Source organism: Cyclopterus lumpus, chromosome 18, assembly GCF_009769545.1.
Source record: "Cyclopterus lumpus isolate fCycLum1 chromosome 18, fCycLum1.pri, whole genome shotgun sequence".
Classification (NCBI taxonomy): domain Eukaryota; kingdom Metazoa; phylum Chordata; class Actinopteri; order Perciformes; family Cyclopteridae; genus Cyclopterus; species Cyclopterus lumpus.
Window position 1 is genome coordinate 1,742,501 of NC_046983.1, and position 26,904 is coordinate 1,769,404.

Here is a 26,904-nt window from a genome sequence, read left to right on the forward strand (position 1 = left end):
ATATATAATACATTATATATATTTATATATATATTATGTATTATATATATATATAAATATAATACATATATAAATGTATTATATGCATATATATGTATATAATACATAATATATTTTTATATATATTATGTATTATATATATATATAAATATAATACATATATAAATGTATTATATGCATATATATGTATATAATACATAATATATTTTTATTTATATTATGTATTATATATATATATATAAATATAATACATATATAAATGTATTATATGCATATATATGTATATAATACATAATATATTTTTATATATATTATGTATTATATATATATAAATATAATACATATATAAATGTATTATATGCATATATATGTATATAATACATATATATAACACATATATATATAATAATACATATATATATTTATATTATATATATAAATATAATAAATATATAGGTGTATATAAGACATATATATAATACATAATATATATATATAATACATATATATAAATATATATAATACATATACATATATATATATAAATATAATACATATATAATACATATATATATATATATATAATACATCATTTATATATATACAATAAATAAACTAAATATTTGGGAGAATTCAAATGAAACTAAATCCACTAAATTAGTGAAAGTGAAATTATATATCTGTCTTTATTTGATAGATTAGGTCCTTAAGTCATCCCTGTGCAATGTTCATACACTGCAATATGAATACACTGCAATATGAATACACTGTGCAATAATAGTTATTATATAAAGTAAATAATAATAAAGTATTATTTTACTGTTTTTATTACAGTTTGTTATTGCTCATTTATAACAATTGTTTTGATGTTTCTTTTTACTGAGTCTCTTGTTTGCTGCTGGACTGATGAAGGATTCACTCAATTCTGGCCATGAGCAAGGCAGCGGAACATTTATTTTTAAATGGAGTTTTGGTGAAGGATGCAACGTTCTGTCTGCATGTAAATAAATATAAATATATTACAGCAATCAACCCACACACACACAATATATATGTAAATATCACACTTTAATAATACAAACAGTATGTGACCTCACCTGATCCTCAGGTATGGTTTTCCAAAAGAAACTCCTCACCCTCCTCTTCTTCTTGCCGCCTCCTACCGGGTCCCCTGGCATCAGAGGAGGTGGAGGAGGAGGAGGAGGAGGAGGAGGAGGAGGAGGAGGAGGAGGAGGAGGAGGTGGAGGAGGAGCAGGAGGAGGACCCGGTGACCTCTGGTCACCTTCATTATCAGAAGATCCAGACGGAGGACGAGCAGGAGTTTCTTCCACCTGGAGGAAGAAAGCCTCCCTCTCATTGGCCGGGGAGACGCTGCCCATCACGTGCATCCCCGCCACCGATTGGACGCGAGCAGAGAGGGTAAGGCGGAGGTTTTCTGGCAGGCGCAGAGGTCACCTTGGTAACGGGCGACCATGGCGGCGACGGTGAAGTCGGGTCATCGCTTTGGGAACATCGGAAAGGTCGTGAAAGGGTCAAAGGTCAGGAGACGAGAACGCTGGAGAGAAATCAGGAGGAAACAAAGTGAGAAGAACTGAGAGTCTGTACGTTAACTACAAAGCAAGTTAGTTAGCTTAGCTTAGCATAGAGACTGGAAGCAGATGGAAACAGCTAGCCCATAATATTAACCATCAAATGCAGATTTTATGTCATTTCTGGTTTGTGAAAAAAGTGAAAATATTGAGAAATGTTCGTCAAAATTAACCAAAGTGACACCTTTCCAATGTTAGTTTAGTCTATATTATTATTAATATATAAACAGTATTAACATTAATACTAATACACTAAAATAATGAACATAATTACAAACACATTAACATTATTAACATGATTACTAATACACTAAAATAATTAACATTATTACTAATACATCAACATTATTAACATGATTACTAATACATTAACATTATTACAAACACATTAACATTAGTAACAATATCATTAATACATTATTATTAAATAAACGTGTGTAGCTGGAAACATGAAACGTTTTTACTAAATAAATTACCTTTAAAATAGATAAATGTAGTGAAGTAATGAGATTTTTGGAGCTCACCACAGATAGAAGATAATTGATCAAAATCTAAATGTGATTAAAGATCGATATTGATCGTATCAGAGGAAGAACTGTTCACAGATAAATGACTGGACTCCGGTTTATTCCCACGTGTCTCGTAACTGAAACTAATAACGTTAAACATTTACTTTCGTGTCACGCAAGTGTTTGTTTGGCTTTTCGAAGTCTTTTCTCCACCTGAAACCGGCTGTGTTTGTTTTCTGTGAGCGACAAAACGGACGTTTTTATACACTTAATGCTGATTAATGCTTAGAACCAGCTGAAAGAACGAAGTGCCGGACCATGAAGTGTATTTGTACATCACTTCTCGTACAAGTACAGTTCAAGGTTCAAGTCAAACTACAGTAAAACAAGAAGAAATGAATAGAAGAGCCAGACGTGGTGTTCACAAATCAGAAAAATAAAGATACAATACAAATAAATTACTTTATGGAGGGCGTTAAATCTGAATAAAAAGGCTTAAATACAGAATGCAACCGTTTGAATTAATACAGACGATCACAATTTTGCTGCTGGACCATTAAACGTTGTGTATATTCAATATAATTCAATATTCAATGGATTGCCATGAATCGTCAGAAGAACTAACATTATTCCCATCAGGGGAGCGGCCATTTTTACGTGTACCGTTGCCTTTGCAACCGTTGTAGCGGGCTAACTTCTATTTAAACTAAATCGACCTCTCGCGGACTCACTGAGGTCAAGTAAACGTAATGTTATGAAGCGTAGAAAGTTAATAACTTAACTTAATATTTCATCGTCACTGAGACTTTGTTCGGCCCGTTTTCTGCAAACAGTGTAGCACTAAAGCCTGGTGGAGGAAGCAAAATAGCTAGCTTACTTGCTAGACGCTAAATAAGTAAAATGTACCACCTTAATATTCCAACCACACACTCTTGTCCCAGGGTAGGACTGCACATTGCTATCAAGAGATGAGTGGCAACTTGGTCGGCTCTTTTTCTGGAACCAGTGTAGAGTTAGCAAACTAGCTAGCTAAAAGAGCAGCGGGCTGACTAGTTAGCTACTTTAATGCTACACTGCTTACTTAAAGGCCTATCTTATTCTATTCCTATGGTCCAATACTTTGGTTTATGACCAAATCCCTGCAGAACTGTACTTTGAATTTACTCAAATGTAGCATGCTAACGTTTGGTTATTAAAGTTGCATTAACTGTACTTTGAATTCCAAACGTTAGCATGCTAACACGCTAAACTAAGACCGTGAACACGTTTACTTGAACTTGTGCTCGACCAACAGACCAAAAAACAGCAAATACTCTTTATTCTTCATAAATGTGTTTAATATCCACATAGGTGTTGTTTTACCGTCGGTAAATCTTCATATTTCACTGTTTCTCTTTTTAATTGGTTAATATTCACAATAACAAGAACACGTGGTTATGATTCTGCGTCGCGCACTCCGCTGTACAGGAAGACACTCGGACCAGGAAGTCCATTTATGGCTCACATCGCATTTGGACTAAATTCCTGCACTGCTAAATTATTTAATACACACACACGCACACACACACACACACACACACACACACACTCACACAATACCCAGAGTCCCTTGTGTGAAGCTCTGGATACATGTCGACAAAGATGTACACATCCTGCTGTTGAATTAAAGATGTGTGTGTGTGTGTGTGTGTGTGTGTGTGTGTGTGTTACATAACTTAATCTCACATCTCAGTTTGATCGCATGATTTCTTCCATCAAACTTCTAACCTAATCATGCTAATAATGTGTGTGTGTGTCTGTGTGTGTGTGACCTCCTCCTCTAGGATGAAGCCTCTAGAATGAAGCCTCTAGAATGAAGCCTCTAGGATGAATCCTTTAGGATGATTCTTCTAGAAGGATTCCTCTAGGATGATTCCTCTAGGATGATTCCTCTAGGATGAAGCCTCTAGGATGATTCCTCTAGGATGATTCCTCTAGGATGAAGCCTCTAGAAGGATTCCTCTAGGATGATTCCTCTAGGATGATTCCTCTAGAAGGATTCCTCTAGGATGATTCCTGTAGGATGAATCCTCTAGGATGATTCCTGTAGGATGAATCCTCTAGGATGATTCCTCTAGGATGATTCCTCTAGGATGAATCCTCTAGGATGATTCCTCTAGGATGAATCCTCTAGGATGAATCCTCTAGGATGATTCCTCTAGGATGATTCCTCTAGGATGATTCCTCTAGAAGGATTCCTCTAGGATGAATCCTCTAGGATGATTCCTCTAGGATGATTCCTCTAGGATGATTCCTCTAGGATGAATCCTCTAGGATGATTCCTCTAGGATGAATCCTCTAGGATGATTCCTCTAGGATGATTCCTTTAGAAGGATTCCTCTAGAAGGATTCCTCTAGGATGATGAATCCTCTAGGATGAAGCCTCTAGGATGATTCCTCTAGAAGGATTCCTCTAGGATGAATCCTCTAGGATGATACCTCTAGAAGGATTCCTCTAGGATGATGAATCCTCTAGGATTAATCCTCTAGGATGATTCCTCTAGAAGGATTCCTCTAGGATGAATCCTCTAGGATGATACCTCTAGGATGAATCCTCTAGGATGATTCCTCTAGGATGGTTCCTCTAGAAGGATTCCTCTAGGATGATTCCTCTAGGATGAATCCTCTAGGATGAATCCTCTAGGATGATTCCTCTAGGATGAATCCTCTAGAAGGATTCCTCTAGGATGATTCCTCTAGAAGGATTCCTCTAGGATGATTCCTCTAGGATGATTCCTCTAGGATGATTCCTCTAGAAGGATTCCTCTAGGATGATTCCTCTAGGATGAATCCTCTAAGGTTGATTGATGATTCTGAATCAAATTCCTCTCAAACTGCTCCCCGGAGTAAAGAGTGTCTATTATAAAGGAACATGATGTTAAGTAAACACAGAGCTGGTTGAACAGGATCATAACAAAGACGTAATTATGATGATAATTAGACGTTCACGCCGAGATGGAACAAGTATTTAGATCATTTACTTTTAAATGAAACAAAGAAAATCGCCATCAAATTACCATTTAATTACGATTTAGCCCATTTTTAAATATACACATATATATATTTAGTTAACTTAGAATAAAATAAAACTATACTGTTACTTATAAACAAATCGTTTGACTTTTAATAAAAATAATTACCGCTAGAATTTTGACATTTACGAGATAACGATGAGAAAAAATGTCCAAATTCACGTTAGTGACGCAACTTCGAATGGGTTGTCGCTAGTCGCCGAGGCAACGCTCAATGGAACGTGTGAAAGTGTGTACACACGCACACACAAGTCACTTGTTTGAGCAATATCACACTGACAAATATTTACACTACAAATTATTTTCACCTTGTCACACACACACACCCAAACACACACACCCAAACACACACACACACACACCCAAACACGCATACACACACACCCAAACACACACACACACGCACCCAAACACACACACACACACCCAAACACGCACACACACGCACATCCAAACACGCACATCCAAACACACACACACACACACACACAAACACGCACACACACGCACATCCAAACACGCACACACACGCACACCCAAACACACACACACACACACACCCAAACACACAATCCTTTCACTAAACAAGCAAAGTGACCTCCGATGACTCAGACACAGGTGATAAAATGAAACCCAGATCACCTGCAGGTTGTGTAACTAAAGTATCACAGTGACAGTACTGAAGTACTCAGAGTATCACAGTGAAAGTACTGAAGTACTCAGAGTATCACAGTGACAGTACTGAAGTACTCAGAGTATCACAGTGACAGTACTGAAGTACTCAGAGTATCACAGTGACAGAAGTACTCAGAGTATCACAGTGACAGTACTGAAGTACTCAGAGTATCACAGTGACAGTACTGAAGTACTCAGAGTATCACAGTGACAGTACTAAAGTACCCAGAGTATCACAGTGACAGTACTAAAGTACTCAGAGTATCACAGTGACAGTACTGAAGTACTCAGAGTATCACAGTGACAGTACTAAAGTACCCAGAGTATCACAGTGACAGTACTAAAGTACTCAGAGTATCACAGTGACAGTACTAAAGTACCCAGAGTATCACAGTGACAGTACTAAAGTACTCAGAGTATCACAGTGACAGTACTGAAGTACTCAGAGTATCACAGTGACAGTACTAAAGTACCCAGAGTATCACAGTGACAGTACTGAAGTACTCAGAGTATCACAGTGACAGTACTGAAGTACTCAGAGTATCACAGTGACAGTACTGAAGTACTCAGAGTATCACAGTGACAGTACTGAAGTACCCAGAGTATCACAGTGACAGTACTAAAGTACTCAGAGTATCACAGTGACAGTACTGAAGTACTCAGAGTATCACAGTGACAGTACTGAAGTACTCAGAGTATCACAGTGACAGTACTGAAGTACTCAGAGTATCACAGTGACAGTACTGAAGTACTCAGAGTATCACAGTGACAGTACTAAAGTACTCAGAGTATCACAGTGACAGTACTGAAGTACTCAGAGTATCACAGTGACAGTACTAAAGTACTCAGAGTATCACAGTGACAGAAGTACTAAAGTACTCAGAGTATCACAGTGACAGTACTAAAGTACTCAGAGTATCACAGTGACAGTACTGAAGTACTCAGAGTATCACAGTGACAGTACTGAAGTACTCAGAGTATCACAGTGACAGTACTGAAGTACTCAGAGTATCACAGTGACAGTACTGAAGTACTCAGAGTATCACAGTGACAGTACTAAAGTACTCAGAGTATCACAGTGACAGTACTGAAGTACTCAGAGTATCACAGTGACAGTACTAAAGTACTCAGAGTATCACAGTGACAGTACTAAAGTACTCATGAAAAGTGAAAGTACTGATCATGCAGTAAAACTCCTCCTGTGGCTAATAGATAATTACATGAGACTTTATTATTATTAGATCCTGATGAGCTGCTGCTTTTACCTTCTAATGGACCCGAGAGCATAAACGTCTCTTCAGTGGAACAATAAACATCTGAGAAGCTCAGTGAACCGAACCGGTTTGAGTTTTATAATCATTTACTAACTAAATCAACATTGAATGCTGCACAGCGTTGTCTTTTCTCATTGTGTCGCAAATAAAGATGTGTGTTTAAAAACAACATGTTCTCTGCGGTCAATAAATTAACATGTAACTACAATAACAAAACAATAAATATTATTTCCATTTTTTAGGGTAAAAGATTTTAAAGAAAGACATTTGAAGCTTTACAAAAAACAAAACTAAAAAGATGTAAAACAAATAGATGACGAAGTAAAATAAGAAAGGTTCGGCTCTAACAAATGAAGACTAATCTTTTTAAACTGGAGCTCACCAGATGACTCAGCGGTCGTCACGACAACTAAACCAGAACCAAAACGTCTCTTCTCTCCCTGAGAAGTGACGTCGGATGAAGAACAGCAGCCGTCATTTCAAAGCTTCTCTCAAGTTCATTTGAATATGAAACTCATATGAAAGCTTAATGTGATATTTGTGTATTCACCCTTTCTTTAAGAAGAAAGTCCTCCAAAGGGTTCTTTAATTCTCTTTGAGCTCCTGGTTCCACGTTTTCTTTAAATTTGGATTCATGGCTCCTTTAATGAATAGGGGACGAAAAACATGCTTCACTTGCAACTTTAACTGCAATTAAAACAAACGTCTCATGAGTCACTGACGCACTATTATTATTATTATTATTAACATCCCGACAGCATCGCTGGTGGATGAATTAGACCATCAGGGAGGAAACGGCTCCAGACAGAAGCTGGTGAGTCACATCAGGCTTTAAATACTGAGCAGTCTGACAGATCAGCTCCCACACTTTCCTCAACGGATCTCCTGAACGCCTCGTTTGAGGATTACAGCGGCCGGTCAGCAGGCGGAGCTTCGGCATCCAGATGTCCAGAAAAAAATAACCAAAAACTGCACAAGCAAAACCCTCCAGAGGCCCTCCTGAAACTGTTCAGAGGCAAGAGAAATAAAGATCCGAGAACCGCTGCAACGCTGTGAAGATTACTATTGTGTCAGACTGGGCGATTATTTAAAAAAAAGGTCAAGAACTTTTTAGGGTAAGGGGGTAAGGAACCGTCCAAGGATGCTTCCCAGAAATCAGCAGACCGCCTCCACCGAGGAAACCAACACATGTTACAAGGAAACTCTCCAGAAAATCAGCCAAAACATCACAAACACAAGTCATATTTCAGTTGTTTAGGACACACCCGTATCAGAAGCCCCTCCGATAGGTCCTAAAATACTGGATCGGCTATCGGCGAGTCTACCCACCGGATCGCCACCCAATCGGCGATCAATCCTGCGACTCTGCCGGGATAGTGAAACTATTCCAGTCCACGTAACCCAATAAATCAATAACAATCAATAAACAGGCGTTCTTTGGATCCTAACACACATCATGACATTAAAGACCTAAAGTAATTACAGAGACTTCTTTGGAGAATGGGTCGTTTCTCCGGTTCCAGCAAATGAAATGTTTAATGATTGCGTTTTCATACTCTCACACCGTTCTGAAAATAGTATCGTTTGGATGGTTTGTTGGATATTTCTTAGTTATTTATAGGTAGATTATTGGAATGTTTATTGGATACTTCTTGGTAGATGATTATAAAGTATCTTGGATAATTGTTCTGGGTAGATAATTAGAAGGTTTCTTAGATATTTATTGGCATGTTCTAGGTATATTATTAGAAGGTTTCTTAGATATTTATTGGCATGTTCTGGGTAGATTATTAGAAGGTTTCTTTGATATTTATTGGCATGTTCTAGGTAGATTATTAGAAGGTTTCTTAGATATTTATTGGCATGTTCTAGGTAGATTATTAGAAGGTTTCTTCGATATTTATTGGCATGTTCTAGGTAGATTATTAGAAGGTTTCTTAGATATTTATTGGCATGTTCTGGGTAGATAATTAGAAGGTTTCTTAGATATGTCTCGGTATGTTTTGTGTAACTTTAACTTTCAATCAATAACACATTACAAAAATAAATACCAAGGCGCACTAATAACTAATAACAGCGTTTAATAACTGTTCTTCGCGTCTTAACCAGCGTTCATTAGTGCACGTTGTTAGCTCACAGACCAGACGCTCGTGCATTGTTAGAATCAATTACGAACACGCCCATGTTCTCGACTGCACCCGCGTCAATTACCCGGAACGAGTCCGAGGGCCCGGCGAGCCGCCGCTTGTCCCGACGTGCACCGAGCAGCACCGTGGGCGGAGACATGATGAACCCAACGCTTCGGTTTGAACGTCAAAGTCTCTCTGGTTTCACGGACTCAGTGAGGATTTATTCAACAACCACAAAAACATGGAAGAAAACCAGCTTGTGGTCAACGATCTGACCAGAAGTAACCGATCAACGTCCAGCCGGATATCCGGGGTGAACCTTCTCAAGCTCTTTCAACGTTTACCCAGAAAACCTCCAGAATCACAGACCGCAAAAAGAGTCGCCATGGAAACCAAAATAACAGTCCCAGAGGAGAAGAAGGCCTCCGTCATATTTACCAGACCGACAATAGTAAACACGTGTGTGTGTGTGTGTGTGTGTGTGTGTGTGTGTGGCTCAGAACTTCTTCTTTCACTAAATTAGCATGAAAACATCAGTTTGGGGAGTTTTTTTGGGGCTAAAAAAAGTTGTTAAAATGACTAAAATATCTTCTTTTTAAAATGTTTTAATCTCTCAGAGCGACCGGCGGCTCCTTTGTTCAACGGAGAGGAATCGAGATAATAAGTTTACTGCTGCGCTTTATGGTCTGGCCGAGCATCGGCGCTCCTCTCTGGGGTTGCCACGGCGACAGGAAGCGGGGAAAGAAAGAAGAAAAAAGAAAAGTGACGGAGACCCAAAACAGCGTCCTGCATCTAAAAGTGAATGTCACACACACACACACACACACACACGCACACACACACACACGCACACACGCACACACACGCCACTTCCTTTCTGGCGAGCGTTCGTTTCCTCCGCGGTCGACAAACCGGTCTTTCATAATCAATCTCATTATGGACCCGCTCGTCAAACTCACCTGACAGGTGAGGCGGCCTTGACCTTCATCTCCGCCGCATAAAAAAACAACAAAGTCAAAATCACGAAAGCCCCGAAGAAGAGACTTTAAGAAGTTAACGTCTTTAAAACGGAAAAGCTTCTCATTAAAAAGCTGTAAAAGACATTTTGGATTCAGGATTCAAGAAAGGTCAAAGGTCAGGTTGCAAAAGAAGTTTGTGACAGCGTTTAAATCAATGCATAATCTACAGAGAGAGAGAGAGAGAGCCCTTCTGAAGTGCTCTTGAGCAACACACACATGCAGCATCTGTTTAAATTCAACCCCCTGAAACCTGCAGACATAATGCAGCAGGCAGCGCTCCTTAATTATGGGCTATTATAGGCGATATAATACTCATGATTAAGAACATGTAACTGCAACGTAACGTCGATTTATCCACTGAAACATGTCTAATAAAAGCAAAAAAAAGACAAAAAAAACATAGTTTTTTAAAAACAAGAAGCAAACTTATGAATGTGTTGTTGATTCATTGTTTTTAGTGATTATATTCACAAACAAATAGCAGAAATTCACCGGTTCCAGCTCATCAAATGTAAATATGTTTGTTTGTTTCTACTCTCACATGATAGTAAACATGATGTATTTATTGTGAGCAAGCAAATAAAGCACTTAATAGTCAAACTACAGAAGATTAAAGTCCATGTGTTGATAATAATTATGATTAATTGAGTGATTAATATGTAATAGATAACACTGGACAGAAAAATATATATAATATAAATATATATTTTTAAAATATATATATATATATATATATAATACTCAGCAGAGTAAACAACACAATAAGGACATGTGTATTAAACATTATAGAGCAAAACATAAACTCAAGCAAGTGGAGGGATATTCTATAAATATTACTGCCTTAATATCAGTAAAAACTCCAAATATACATGAAGTACCTCTGAATACACAAAGTACTAACTGTTAGTACACACAGTGGAACACCGACCGGCTCCGGGGGAACCGGCTGCCGGGGGAACGCGCCGTAGTTCCGGTGTGAACTTACCGGATTGAGCGGCTCCGGTGGAGCGGAAGGGTCCGGGTCTACCGGGTCTACCGGGTCTACCGGGTCTACCGGATCTACCGGGTCTACCGGATCTACCGGGTCTACCGGGTCTAGGTCCAGGTCTACCGGGTCTACCGGGTCGGAGTGACGCGGCTCGGCATCAAAAGAGAGAGCGCGCACTACGAAACGAACCGAAACACCGACACCGGCTGTGCGCGCGTGCGAGCGCGTGCGTGTGTGCGGGAGAGAGAGAGAGAGAGAGAGGGAGGGAGGGAGAGAGAGAGAGAGAGAGAGAGAGAGAGAGAGAGAGAGAGAGAGAGAGAGAGAGAGGGAGGGAGAGAGAGAGAGAGAGAGAGGCGGGGACCCAAGGCGGTCTACGCATGCGTGATCACTCAGGTGGAAGGGAAGACGCTTTCTCTCCTCCACCTTCCAGATCGAACACGTACACACACACACACACACGCACACACACACACACGCACACACACACACACACGCACTCACATGCACTCACACTCACACACACGCACACGCACAGTGTAGTGTGTGTGTGGCCCAGATAAGCTCTACCAGCCCCGCCCTTGTCTTCCCTCCTCGCAAACACAAACACACACACACACACACAAACACACACAAACACACACACACACACACGCACACACACACACACACACAAACACACACACGCACAAACACACGCACAAACACACGCACACACACACTGGTTTCCTGGTTCAGAAGTGTTCTTCCTCAACTATCATCAATAAATAAATAATGCACGGTTTATCAATACAAGTGATTAGTCCTCGTAAACAGGCTGAACAGGTAAGGTGTTTACTCAGAATGTGAGAATAATAAATACTGTATCAAAGCGTTTTGAATGGTTAACGCTGACCTCTGACCTCTGACCTCTGCTGCAGTATCTGTCATAAGAAGTTATTCATCAACAAAGATGAAGGAAGTGGAGTCTTTGTTGAGATGTTTGGGGAAATGAACCTGAATGCAACACGCACACACACATACGCACACACACGCACACACACACACACACACACACACACACACACACACACACACACACACGCACAAACACACGCACACCCACACCTACGCACACACACACACACACACACACACACACGTGGCATCAAGTGTGTGTGTGTTGTCTGGTGAATAATCTCCTTTGTTTAGAACAATCAGAGCAACGCGACAAACACAAAGACTCTTATTGTGAAATTAAAAAGGAATACTGATACAACTTGTATGTATATTTATATTTATATGTATATTTACAGCTGGAGGAATACTAAATAATACCACATGGTGTTCTTTTTTATCAGAAAACACATTTTTATTTAAGATGGTTTAAACAAATCCAGTTCATGTTATGAAGAGAAGATTTCAAAGTACTAATACTACACTAATATTACTAAAAATACTACCTTACAGGTACAAGTACTGCCTTGAAAATAGGTTTCTCCATTAGTCTATTATTATTATTATTATTATTATAATTGATTGGTTTGTATATTAGATAATATTCTCTCTTCATTCATTATGTTAAACTATATTTTCCATATAAACTACATTTTATTTAGCATTTTTGTAATTATTTTACGGATAACTACAAAGAAAGTGACATTTTAAGGAAATTAAAAACCCAAGAAATAAAGCGTTTTAAAAAAAAGAAGGTAAAAACCAAACTAAAGGAAACACCGACATGGTTTTGCTTTCAATACATTTTATTTAACAGTTACATACAAACATTTCCAAGAAGATTAAAATAATTCAAGAACATTTTTTGGTCATTTATACTTAAAACGAAAAAATAAATATTCCCCTTCGACCTTGCATTTGTATTGCTAGACGATAACGACTGATTCAGGGTCAGCGCCGTTGTTCAGAGGATTTCTTGAAATATAAATTATTTGAGACATTATTGCACAAAAAGCAGTCGTTGCATAGTTGTTTTCACACATTAATACACAATATTCAGCGTCGCACAATGAAGGCAGAGTACGGATCGGATGGAGTGCAGAGAGTGAAAAGAGTACAAAGAGTGCAACAAGTGCAGAGTGAAAAGATAGAAAAGAGTGCAAAAAGTGCAGTGCAAAAAGTGCAAAGAGTGCAAAAAGTGCAAAGATAGAAAAGAGTGCAAAGATAGAAAAGAGTGCAAAGAGTGAAAAGATAGAAAAGAGTGCAAAGAGTGAAAGGTGAACAAAATAACAGACGTTGTACACCAGGATATCATTTAATTTAACGACGCCTTAAAATCTGTCACAAATTGAAGGTGTTTCTGTTATTTTGTCCACCAAGTGATCATCGAGATGAAGAGTCTTTAACGGTTTAATCAGAAGGAAAGAAAAACATACAAAAGGCACATTTATTCAGTCTGAATATATTTATCTAACTAAGTAATATATATATATATATATATATATATAAATAAATATATATTGGTGTTAAACTTGAACGATGGATAATAATTTTGCTGATGAAATAAACAAGATAGTTGAAAATGAACACACTTATTTGGTCTTTCAATGGGAAGCTGACTGATTAAAACATTAAAAAGTAATATTACACGTAACGGGAGTACACGGAGAAGTACCTGGAGTATACAGAGAAGTACCTGGAGTACACAGAGAAGTACCTGGAGTACACGGAGAAGTACCTGGAGTACACGGAGAAGTACCTGGAGTACACGGAGAAGTACCTAGAGTACACAGAGAAGTACCTAGAGTACACGGAGAAGTACCTGGAGTACACAGAGAAGTACCTGGAGTACACGGAGAAGTACCTGGAGTACACAGAGAAGTACCTGGAGTACACGGAGAAGTACAGTACACGGAGAAGTACCTGGAGTACACGGAGAAGTACCTGGAGTACACAGAAGTACAGTACACGGAGAAGTACCTGGAGTACACGGAGAAGTACCTAGAGTACACGGAGAAGTACCTGGAGTACACAGAGAAGTACCTGGAGTACACGGAGAAGTACCTAGAGTACACGGAGAAGTACCTGGAGTACACGGAGAAGTACCTGGAGTACACAGAGAAGTACCTAGAGTACACGGAGAAGTACCTGGAGTACACAGAGAAGTACCTGGAGTACACAGAATTACCTGGAGTACACAGAGAAGTACCTGGAGTACACAGAGAAGTACCTGGAGTACACGGAGAAGTACCTGGAGTACACAGAGAAGTACCTGGAGTACACGGAGAAGTACCTAGAGTACACGGAGAAGTACCTGGAGTACACGGAGAAGTACCTGGAGTACACAGAGAAGTACCTAGAGTACACGGAGAAGTACCTGGAGTACACAGAGAAGTACCTGGAGTACACAGAATTACCTGGAGTACACAGAGAAGTACCTGGAGTACACAGAGAAGTACCTGGAGTACACGGAGAAGTACCTGGAGTACACAGAGAAGTACCTGGAGTACACGGAGAAGTACCTAGAGTACACGGAGAAGTACCTGGAGTACACAGAGAAGTACCTGGAGTACACAGAGAAGTACCTGGAGTACACGGAGAAGTACCTGGAGTACACAGAGAAGTACCTGGAGTACACGGAGAAGTACCTGGAGTACACAGAGAAGTACCTGGAGTACACAGAGAAGTACCTGGAGTACACGGAGAAGTACCTGGAGTACACAGAGAAGTACCAACCGCCGGACAATATTTTAGTGTTTGAGCGAACCGAACGCGCATCGGGAGGTTTGAAAAAGGGGGCGTGAACGAGCGAGGTCGCGTCATGAGGTCGACGGACGAGAAATAAACCTCAAAACTTTGGCTTCTGTTGAAATGTTGACTGAAAAATTGTCTACAAGCAACTTTTCATCGTCAACGAACACGGCAACATCGTCGGCGTACGGGAACATTATTTTAGAAGTATATTGGTCCCAAGAGGCCGTTGGGTTTTCTTGCCATTTAAACCAGGAAATGACCAGGAAATGACCCGGAAATGACCAGGAAATGACCAGGAAATGACCAGGAAATGACCAGAGACGTGCCGGTGGAACTGAATCTGTGGCACGAGAGATATGAACATCGATAAAACGTCCAAATCTTTCATTGTTTCATCAAATCTCGGATGCAGTTTTGAAATAAAAATGTGGGTTCAAGTTACTAAAAGATTCACGACGTCTGCTTTTTGTCGTCTTTGTGACACGACGACAACAACAACAACAACAACAACAACAAACACATGAAGTTCTGCTTCTTTCACAAATGAACAAACGCCGGCTCGCAGACAACCGACGAGTTTAATTAACCTGTTCAGCAAATTGACTCTTGGCATTAACTCTAATTAACTCCCTCAATTGGCGTCCCGAGTTTAGTTGTAGTTCAGGACCCAGATCCTGATCCAGATCCAGGGCCATGGAGTCGAGGTTTCTGGCGGAGGTTCAAAGAGAGGCTTAGTGCCTCACGGAGGATTATGGATTTACTCCCAACACACCAGACATCCAGGAGGAAGAGGAACATCATTATTATCCTAAATATCGTTCAAAATAAGACGTGGAAAGTGTTGAAGCTCCACAACAATCACCTTCCCTCTGAACCCTCGAACTTTCTGGAGGTCCCCCCCCTCCCCCTCCCCCCTTGTTGCCATGTCAACTCTCCTCGAGCCAGGAGGGGGCGTCCACGCTGGGGTTGCCGAGGTGATCGGCCCGCCGGATGTTTTTCTCCAGGAAGCTTTGGCACGATAAGCTGTGAGCGGCGACGGCGGCGTGGAGCAGCCACAGCTGGTTGTGAAGCACTTTGACCTTCAGGATCACATGTTAGTGCCACCGTTCATCTTCTGAATTAACAAACGCGTTAACGACGTGTTTAATTTGCAGGTTTTGTTTCGACGTAAAATCGAAAGCTAAACTGAATATCTTAACGAGCTCATTTTAAGATTTGCAAAGAACATTTTTCAAACTAAACAGTCGAGAAAATAATCATCAAATTAATCACGAATAAAAATAAAGGTTGCACTTTAAATTAGAGTGTCTGCTAAATCTATACACGCAAATATATATATAATTATACAAATCTATAAAATGAATATATATATATATCTAAATTAATTAATATATAAATATATATATTTAGGTAAGAATGTCTTAAATTATGAGTAATAAAAAGCTTGTATTGTTGTTTCCTGATATAAAATGTTGAATATTTTATATATTTTATTTGGCCAAAGTTCTTGCACTGCTTATGTTTACAAATTGTATATATTTGATTGCCTTATTTAGTTAAATTGAAGTAGTATATTAAAAAATAAATAATAAAAATATCCAGCTGGGACGCAAATAAGTTTTAACCAAAACACCCAAAACTATGAAAAAACACTCTCTGCAGGATTCATCCCTCCTTTCCTTCCCTCCTTTCCTTCCCTCCTCTCACCTTGTTCTCCTCCAGCAGCTTGACTTTGACGGACAGGTCGTCTCTGATCCTCTGGTACCGGTCCCTCTGGCTCTGGAAGTCTTTCTGGGCCCGCTCCAGTTTGGGGAGGGTGCCGGCGTCCCGGGGTCCCAGGTTCAGCTCCTCCAGGTCCACCCGGTACGCGTCGTACTCGACCCTGAAGGTCGAGACAAGGTCACGTGATCATCCACATCGTGTCTCTGTTCTGGTCCAACAACCAGGGGTTGGGAACCTGAACTTAACGTTCAAGACAATTTCCTACATTTCCCAGAATGCCTTGCTGACTCTTCCGTTTGCTCCTCGCTGCTCTTCTTAACGATGTTGAACGCGATCGTGACTGGCCGACGGATCGGCTGACAGGAAACAGGAAGTGTGTTGTCCACCCACCTGGCCGCCTCGTACCGCTTGGCGTTGATCATGGTGTCCTCGATGGTCGTGTTGACCAGCGTGTTCATGTCGGCCGTGAAGGCGTTGATGGACGCCGTCAGAGTCTCGCCGCTCTTCGACAGGAACTTCTGAGCGTCGGCATTCACGCCGAACTCCACCTGGCGGGAAGAGGCGAGCTGTGAAGCTACAGCGAGGCTCTTTCAAAATAAGAGCCGCATCATTCATGTAAAAAAGGTCTCAGGTTTCTGGAGCGTCAACTTGAAGGCTGGAAACCCTTCAAACGCTACGATTGGACGATCGCCGATTGGGGGAGGGGCCGATCGGACAGCAGCAGCAGGACTAGCGAGCGGCGGCGGACTCACGTGCAGCGTCGGCGTCTTGAAGCTGAGCTCGGCGAAGGTGTCCCCCAGGGTCTTCTGGGTAACCGAGAACTGAGCGAGCTGATCGGCCAGCGTCTGAGCCAGCTTGGTCACGCCGTCGTAGCGCTGCCGGTCGTCTTTGAGCAGCTCGAGGCGGGGCTCCAGGTCCAGGTCCACCGTACGGGACCCCCGGCCCAGCTTCTCCGACAGAGCCTGCCGGGTGCGCTGCAGGCGGACAGCGTCGCCGTTAAGGATCAAACCGCCGGTTATTGATTACGTCCCCCCGCCGATCGGTCGGCGCCCTCTCACCTTGTAGGTGGTGATGGTCCACCTGCGGACTCTCTCCAGCTTCTCGCCGGCCGGGTTCTTGGTGCTCGATTGGACCACCAAAGACCCCTGTTTCTGTGGCGTGGCCGGAAGGTCTGGGGGGGGGGGAGGGGGGAATCAATGGAGGGTTACCATGACGAATATTTAGCGGTGACAATAATTATATGAGATCAAAGTCGTTTTGCCTTTGCTCCGCCCCGTTTCCACAGCAGCCTCCTCGGGCGGCGAGGAATCCTCGGGCGGCGAGGCGTCCGACGGCGGCGAGGACTCCGATGGCGGCGGCGAGGACTCCTCGGGCGGCGAGGACTCCTCGGGCGGCGAGGACTCCTCGGGCGGCGGCGAGGACTCCGATGGCGGCGGCGAGGACTCCGATGGCGGCGGCGAGGTCTCCTCGGGCGGCGAGGTCTCCTCGGGCGGCGAGGTCTCCTCGGGCGGCGAGGTCTCCTCGGGCGGCGAGGTCTCCTCGGGCGGCGAGGTCTCCTCGGGCGGCGAGGTCTCCTCGGGCGGCGAGGTCTCCTCGGGCGGCGAGGCCTCCGATGGCGGCGGCGAGGCCTCCGATGGCGGCGGCGAGGACTCCGATGGCGGCGGCGAGGACTCCGACGGCGGCGGCGAGGCGTCTGACGACGGCGAGGACTCGGCCAGACAGGAAGTGACGCTGCTGTCGCTGTGGTTACGGTTTGCTTCCTGTTGGAAAAGATTATAAACAACACAATTTGTTAAAAAGAAAGTGCCTTGTTCTGATTTTGCATTAATTTAAATTGCAATAAACGGAAAACAAAGTTGCATAAATAACTAAATGACGATGCTGAATCCCCGAGAGCGACCAACGCGTCTGTAATCGGTACGTTCTGGACCGGCGAAGCCCTTTGACCTCGATGACAGGAGCTTAACTCGTTAACTCGTTAGGTCGCTGAATTAGAGGTTTGGACGATCCGACATGCAAGCAAACAAAAGGGAAAGAGCTGAATGTTCCCGACTGTATTTGAAAGCAGCCTAGGTTTCGGGAACATTGGCAGTAAACCGACGGCGGAAAGGTCAGAGGTCAGGAAATCAAAGCACATCGGAAAGGATCGCCGTGGGAACCCGGAGCTTATCGGGTGGCCAATCAGAGAACCGGATCAAAAGGTTGTGAGGTTGCCACGGAGATGATGGCTCCCTGCCGCCATTGGTAGCAGGCAGAGGAGGTCAGAGGTCACTGGAACACTCGAAAGCCAGGAAATGGTCACCTGACACAGATTAGAGGTGACACACACACACACACACACACGCACGCACACGCGGTTGTCAACTGCAATTAACAGAGTTCGCAAAAGCAAATGTCAACACTGGAAGTCGTCCTCCTATTTTTTTTATTTCTTTCCCAGGAAGTGATGTTCAGGTGAATGTTGTGCAGTTTTTTTTTAGAAAACACGCACACGCACGCGCACACACACACACACACACACACACACACACACACACACACACACACACACACACACACACACACACACACACACACACACACACACACACACACACACACACACACACACACACACACACACACACACACAGTTATATAAAGGTTAGAGATGCTGGTAGGTTGCTGGTTTCTTCTATGAGCTCTTAAAAGGGACAATACGCTTTAAAAACTATTTATTTTGTATTAATCAAAACCAAGATGGCGACGGCTTAAAACCAAGATGGCGACGGCCATAATACTGAACCGGGGGCTTCGAAAAGTCTACCAACCATTGGACGACGTCCTGATGACCACGCCCACTTTGATATGCATTCCATGATGGGAACCGTAAAACCAGTCAGTATGTCTGCCAGTGATCCGAGGTGAATCCAGGTTTATTTATGGATAAACATAAACATATAGCCTTCATATTCACAGAGCAGCCGCGGGGTTTCCCTCCCCTGGTGGCCGTGAGAGGAACTACTTCCACGATGCCTGTTTGTTTAAAGAAACCTAATCCAGACGGCACAAATCAAATCTTCTCTTAATTGCTGCTCCGCACGCAGGCGAGTCACCCTGCTGACCGATCCGTCACCGGTAACCACGACGACGGCCCTCGGCGCCGCCGCTTGTCACGCCGCTCGGCTTTTGTTGACGCGACAGCCGCCTTGATAACATTGTGGACGCTGTTCCCGTTTCTTTCATCGAGAGGAACAAAAGAGGAAACACGTCCAGCACACGATGAGTTATGAGTTTGTTCTGTTACAGTAAACACTCGCGTACACGCTCACGTAGAAGTGTTTTAAAGCCACTCGGCACGGGACCGGGTTTTACACCACCTTCAAAAGAGGGAAGCTTTGGTTTCCCAACATAGGGGTCGGGACCCCACAAAAAGGTCCCCGGATAAACCTGAGGGGTCGTGACATGATTAACGGGAGAAGAAGACACTAATTGTATTAAGAGAAACGTCTCATCAACATGCCTGAGAAATTATAAGTAGCACATTGATTATTGGTATATTTATTTATTTAAAAGTGTATTTATTTTCTTGCATTTTGAAGATTTTAAAATAGATTTAAAATCACCCATTGACACGTTGTATTTGCCTGTCTCACCCTCGGAGGAGTCTCCTCCTCTGTGACGCCTCCTCTCGGCTCCGCCTCCTCCATCATGTGACTCCTCCCACTTCTTCTCTTCTACTTCCTCCTGCAGACAAAAAAGACGGAAAAACCTCAGACGGCTGTTTTATGGTCACGTTGTTTACTTTTTGTTTGTAGATGATTAGATTGTTGTTGTTTTTCCAGAACAATATTCATTCTCACTGCCCTGAACATATTATGTTACAACAAAAAAGTTAAATCTTTGTTTATTATATTATAAATTGAACCTTTCATACATGTATTTATATATATTATGTTGTTGCTGAAGCGAAATTAACGTCAGAGATCACACAGTGACACCTAGTGGTGAAAAGGGAGAGGTACACAACCCTGACAGATTACAGGAGGTCTGCTTGATTCAACTTTAGCAGACGTCTCCATCTAGAGAACAAACTGTTTGTTAATGCACCGCCAAAATAAAAGTCTGTCTGATTTCATGCAGAAAGAAATTAAAAAAGTAAAAACATCTTTTAAATCCAAACTGACTGCAGAAGCTTTGACCTCCGTCTTCTGTCACGTGGCGTGATTTTATGTTTTAAGCGCCTGACTGTTGATTTATTGTGTTTATATACATATAAAAGCTGCTTTGTCCTATTCTTTTTATTTTATTACAGTTTTAACAACATGAATTATTATTTTATTTTACTGACATAGAACTCTTTTTTTACTTGACATTTTTAACAAAACAGAACCGGTTTTTTTCTATCTTTTTTTCACAACATAAAACTGTCTTTATTTTTTTTACCTTGTATATATATATATTTTTTTTTTAACAACATAGACTTTTTCTTTTTTAGTAAAATAGAACTGTCTAACTTTTTTAACAAAACAGAACCACCTTTTTACTACTTTAATTCTTTTATATTGCTGCTGAATGGACGTTGGCCTCTAGCTCCTTTAAGATAAAACAAACTTTGATATCAGAGTTATAACAATTTAAATTATATGAGTTCTCATATTGTCTAATCAGTTCCTCGTGAGTTAATGTCTGAACTTCTTTCCCGTCAGTCGTAATAAAAGCAACTTCATTTCCAGTCAGTGCAAAGTACGAACACCTCGAAAGTCTAAAAGAAAACGGTGAACTTTGATCTCTTGGAGCAAAATATGCAGGCGACAAACTATTTTTTACATGTTTGATAGAAAAAGAAAGAAAAAGAAGTAAAAGTCTGGTTTGATTTGAGCAAAAATAAAATGGTTCAACTGTAACTTTAATATTTAAATGTGCTTTTGTCTTCTGTACTTCTGCTTATGAAAAAGGAAGATTCCTTTAACTTCCGCTCAGAACAAAGTGAATAAACTCTACTGTCACATATTAAATGTGTAAATAATAAATATAATGTTTTAGCACGTGCAGCCTATATTTTGTTTATTCCTCTTTACCATCAACCAGTTTGTATTCATGACAGTTTGTATTAACTAATTCTGTCAGATTAAAAAGTAGTAAAAAGTGCAATATTCCCCTCTGAGATACACGTATAATATGTGTGTGTATGTGTGTGTGTGTGTATATATATATACACACACACACACACACACACTCAGTTACTTTCCACTACTTCAAACCACAGCCTCTAAAACGAGCACAAAGTGCACGAGTGTACCTAATAAAGTGGTAACTTTGTGTACAAACGTTTAGTTTGTTGTTGTTTTCGAGCTCAAGTCGCTGAATTCCCTTACAAACAGTTAATTATGCTGCTGTTTAAACCATTTACACACTTAGAAAAGTGTTTCTAAACGTTTTAATGACCAGTTCCTGTTTGTTAAAGTCGGATTAATAAACGTTATTTACAGTTTAATTATTTTTTACCTTCACGACGTTGAAAACAAACTTCTTCCTCTTCCTCTTCTTCTTCTTCTTTTTGTTGCTCCTCGTTTTAAAATGTGTCAAAATGAACCAAACTCCGGCTAAAATGTTACAAAGTTCTCAGACACCCGGAAGTGTGTTCCACCGGATGGGCAATGACGTCAGACCGGAAGTAACCGGAGTGTTCATCCGAGTCAAAGTTTAAATTGTTATTTGAAAGAACAAGAGATCATTAATCTTGTAATACTAATATATATATATATATATATATATATATATATATATATAGTTACAGTATATTATATATTATTCTACACGTAATTTAACTGCTGTAGTTTGTCAACATGGAGAACATTTTAGATGTGATAGTACACGGTAGATTAGTAGTATTAGTAGTATATTACTACCTTATATTACTACCTTATTTCATAGAAGATAATGTTCTTTTAATGTAACTAAGTTTCAAATAAAAGTAGGTTAGTACAAAGTACATTATTTAGAAGTAGAACTACAAATATATATATATATGCTCAAGGTATATGTGCATATATATGTATATACATATATGTCTATATATGTATATATAGACATATATATACATATATGTATATATCTATATGTATATATGTCTATATATGTATATATAGACATATATATGCAGTATATATCTATATGTATATATAAAACAAATAATAACATATATTAAATTCGAATAAAATACAAAATATATCGTATTAGTTTGATGAAAACATGAAAGAAATAAGATGGAAAACGTAATATTTACTAATATTTATGAAAATATAAACACAAAAACTGTAAATTCACCAACAAGAAGTTATGAAAATAAAGAACTTTTCCACTAATATGGAAACTTATTAAAACTATTAATGAATTAGCTGCTATTCATTTCTTTTTTAACTAAATAATTAAACACAACAGTTAGGCTTAAAACATAATAATATTAAAAACATAGGAAACATCTTTAAATTAATTTATTAACAACTGCTTTTATAATCAGTGCATTATTACGAGGTGTCGTGAACATTACAGCCTCCAGAGGGCGCTGATGTCACGTCACCCTTTATTAACATTATATACATAAATACCATAAAGGCACATCTTTCTGTATATAAACCTCTTATTTCCTACCAGTAAAATAATTATTACATGTTTTATGAGCTGTGACCTTTGACCTCTGCTGCTTGAGAAGATTCAGATTCTACTGCTCATCAAATAACAGTTATTATTTTAATATTCTTCTATGTACTTTTAGTTTTAACAATACTTTCTAAACCACCAGGACGTCTTGTGAGACGATGACTATAAAATATTAAATAAAACATCAACAACGATGCCGTTAAAGTTAAATCAAATTAAATTAAATTGGTCTCTTCGGGGAATTAAAAAATTGATATTACTCGTGGTGAGTTCAGGGAACAGCGGAAACAAAACGACACCTCGCTGTCGGCAGTTTGAAGAGTTTCCTTCCGGTTTGACGGGAGACGACGTCACATTTAGAAGACCTTCTTCTTGCGTGCGTGTGTGTGCGTGTGTGTGTGTGTGTGTGTATGTTTAATTTAATATTGTATGTACATGATGCTTTGATTATTCATCAAATATTTGATATAAATATGTATATACATTATCAATAAAATGAATAAATAAAGATATGACAGTAAAACATTTTACAGATCAATCAATACTTTTACTTAAAGTACTTTAGCTGCTAATACTTTTACTTCAATAAGGGTTTGAATGTGTTTTCAGTGTTGAAAGTAAAAAGGAATGAATACTTCTGTGTGTACACAAATAAATGCTCTTATAATAAATGTAATGACTTCCTGTCGACCACAAACAACTTACGCCTTCACGCCTCAAAAGCTCGAACCCACTTCCTGTCAAACCCGTTGCCACGGAAACAGTGAGCGGTTGACCTTCGGGCCACAAAGAGGTTTTTTTTAGCCAAAAACACAAACATTAAAAAAAACTCACAAACATTGGAATGAACCCGAGTGACAAAACTTGAATATTTAATGTTTAATACATATATATTTGTTAATCTAGAAACAGACAAAAAACATTTAAAATAAAAAATGCCCCGCCCTCTTTTCTGTCGATGTGTGATGTCACTGGTTGTCAAGGAGATATTTCCATGATGACGTCATTAGATGGTCCCGTTGCTGTGCTGCTCTTCTGCTCTGTAAAATAAATAAATAAATAAATACATAAAACAGAATGGTTCCCTTCGACAGCCGCTTAGCTTAGCTTAGCTTAGCATAGCTTAGCATAAAGACTGGAAGCAGATGGAAACAGTTAGCCTGACTCACTTCACTGGGGAGCACATTTAGGGGCCCGCAACCACAACACAAGTTAATTATAATGCGTACCAATGGACTGTTAAATACCTGGGCCCCCTAGTGGCCGTTCTCACCTCGCGCTCTGCTTCTGTACACGAGTCCCAGTAAGATGGTGGACAGCAGGTAGGGAGCTGCCACCACCAGGTGGCGCACCAGAAAGGAGACGGACAGCAGGGGAGGAGGAGGATGAGGAGCAGCGGGACCTGCAGGGGGCGCTGCAGAGATATATGTATATATGTATGTAGATAATATATATATATGTATATATGTATAGACGCGTATCTTCAGTAAATCTCCCGTTGTAATAACAACCAGCTCCTCACCTGTGACCGTGAGCCGGCTCTCTGGAGACACTCCGGCCCCGGAGACCTCGCACCTGTAGAGGCCCTCGTCGGCTTTCGAGACCCCCAGGACGGTGGTGACCCCCGAGGAGCTGTTCCGGACGAGGAGGCCGTCTCTGTAGAAGTCAGCCGGGACGCCGCCGCGGCACCTCGAGAGTCTGCACACGCAGACCAGCGTCACGTTGTCCCCCTCCGTCACCGGGCGGACCGGACTCTCCAGGACCACGGAACCAGCTGAGAGGACGAGACGCGTGAATGACCTTGAACGCACCGCGGTTACATGCAAACAGAATGCCTCATTTGCATATTTAAATGTGCCAACGGGTCCGGCACCCCATACTCCCGCAGCACCCCCCACAAAACCCCCCGAGGGACCCGGTCGAAAGCCTTCTCCAGGTCTACAAAGCACATGTAGACTGGTTGGGCAAACTCCCAGGACCCCTCCAGTAGTCTTGCGGGTCCACAGGGTGTCAACCAGAGCTTCTGCTTATTTATTTGTCGACAAAATGCCAGAAAAACCATTAAAACAACAACAACAACAACAACACAGCTATGAATCCGTCGGCCTACCGGTGACGGACACGTTGACGGTGCTGCTGGCTCGTCCCGGTCCGGCCTCACACCAGTACGCTCCGCTGTCGGTGGCCGGGAAGGCAGCAGTGATGGAGCAGGGGGCGGGGCATGGACGCACCTGGGGGGCCAGAGGGATTGTGGGTAACCAGGTGGAATTGAACCTTTACCAGAGTACTCTCCAGCATGTTATAAGTACCTTTACTGCAGTAAAGTAGAAGAAAACTCATCGATCAGACGAACCTCTCCGTCCTTCGTCCTCTTCATCACTCGCCATCCGCTCAGCTGCTCCTCTTCCTCGCTCTGCTCCTCTTCCTCACAGCTCACAGAGAAACTGTCGTATTTGAAGAACTGGGATCTTTTGGGGGAAACTGTCAGAGACACTGGAGCAGACAGGAAGTAGTATTACTGTAAAACCACCATCGATGTGTTTCATGTACTGTAGTACTGCGTATATTATGTATTAGTACCTCGAGCAGAACCAGAATCCACAGAATTCAGCACTAAATCAGAGAGACGGAAACACAAATATTATATATATTATTTATTATTATAATATATATATATATAAATATATATTAAACAATTAATATATAAATATATAAAAATGTATACATAAAAAAAATATTATTTATGATTATAATATATATATATATATATATATATATATAAAAATATATATATATATACTGTATATATATATATATATATATATATATATATATATGATATATATCAGGTGAAGAAGACAACTTACAAAATACAACAAGATAAAAAAAGAAAAGCACATTTTCATTTATGAATTCCGTCCAAACCAAGACTAAAAGTGCAGGAAGAAGAGGCTCAAATAACTTAATTAATTAAATGTTATTAATATAATTAAAAAGTAATGAAAGCATAAAGTGAGTGACTCACGGAGCAGCAGAGAAAGAGCCGCCGCCTCCATCCTGAGTGTCCTGCTGCACACTGAGCGCTGAGCAGCAGGACACGAGGTACTTCTACTGCATCTCAGAGGTACTTTGAATTCACTTCACAGTCAGAATATTACAACTAAAATACACATGAATAAATTATGATGTTTTATTACAGAAGTAGTATTTTACAGTGTGGAATACATCCTCCAAATATAAATATAAATCTCTTCCTTATTGATTGGAACTTAATTTACATAAATGTGTCTCCATCTACTGGTGAGTCCTAGAAAAGTGTATGTGTGTGTGTGTGTGTGTGTGTGTGTGTGTGTGTGTGTGTGTGTGTGTGTGTGCGCGCGCGTGTGTGTGTGTGTGTGTTGTTGTTGCACCTTCAGCGTCATCGTGGCACATTCGGAGATGGAAAACAGAAGATCTTAATTAATATCGTCTGCTGGACAGATACTTTACTGCAGTAAAAGTACTAATACTTCACGGTAGAAGTACTCTGTAGCAGTAAAAGTACTAATACTTCACGGTAGAAGAACTCTGTAGCGGTAAAAGTACTAATACTTCACGGT

The 26,904-nt window shown here is 40.7% G+C and overlaps 3 protein-coding genes and 1 long non-coding RNA gene across 5 annotated transcripts in view; all 4 read right to left on the reverse strand.

The window, feature by feature from the left end:
- LOC117747492 (FH2 domain-containing protein 1-like) overlaps nt 1-11,713 on the reverse strand; it is a 22,404-nt gene extending 10,691 nt beyond the window's left edge. The window contains exons 1-2 of the mRNA XM_034556763.1: nt 11,252-11,713; nt 1,098-1,555 (exon numbers count right to left, since the gene is read on the reverse strand). Of these exons, the coding sequence (XP_034412654.1) occupies nt 1,098-1,388 (291 nt within the window). The 5' untranslated portion in view covers nt 1,389-1,555; nt 11,252-11,713. The remainder of the gene's footprint in view (nt 1-1,097; nt 1,556-11,251) is intronic.
- A 3,787-nt stretch (nt 11,714-15,500) lies between these two features.
- On the reverse strand, nt 15,501-18,087 carry LOC117748093 (arfaptin-1-like; the record flags this gene model as incomplete). Its single annotated transcript, XM_034557717.1, has 6 exons — nt 15,501-16,020; nt 16,649-16,823; nt 17,054-17,211; nt 17,416-17,637; nt 17,722-17,834; nt 17,925-18,087. Coding segments are annotated over 6 exons (984 nt in total), but the record flags the coding sequence as incomplete, so codon positions are not given.
- Nucleotides 18,088-18,264: 177 nt separating this feature from the next.
- Nucleotides 18,265-22,301, reverse strand: LOC117747609. 2 transcript variants are annotated; one of them, XR_004611430.1, is made up of 3 exons: nt 22,151-22,301; nt 20,269-20,389; nt 18,265-18,423 (listed from the first exon to the last, which is right to left on the reverse strand). It is a non-coding gene; the product is annotated as an uncharacterized LOC117747609 (long non-coding RNA). The 2 variants fall into 2 exon arrangements; XR_004611429.1 differs by having other exon boundaries at nt 18,275-18,423; nt 20,299-20,389.
- A 1,771-nt stretch (nt 22,302-24,072) lies between these two features.
- LOC117747575 (low affinity immunoglobulin gamma Fc region receptor II-a-like) lies at nt 24,073-26,637 on the reverse strand. The gene is made up of 7 exons (XM_034556932.1): nt 26,331-26,637; nt 25,886-25,918; nt 25,659-25,798; nt 25,416-25,536; nt 24,828-25,079; nt 24,579-24,719; nt 24,073-24,345 (listed from the first exon to the last, which is right to left on the reverse strand). Exons 1-7 carry the CDS (start codon nt 26,359-26,361, stop codon nt 24,284-24,286), a joined length of 780 nt encoding a protein of 259 aa, XP_034412823.1. The 5' UTR covers nt 26,362-26,637; the 3' UTR covers nt 24,073-24,283.
- Between the last annotated feature and the right edge of the window lie 267 nt (nt 26,638-26,904).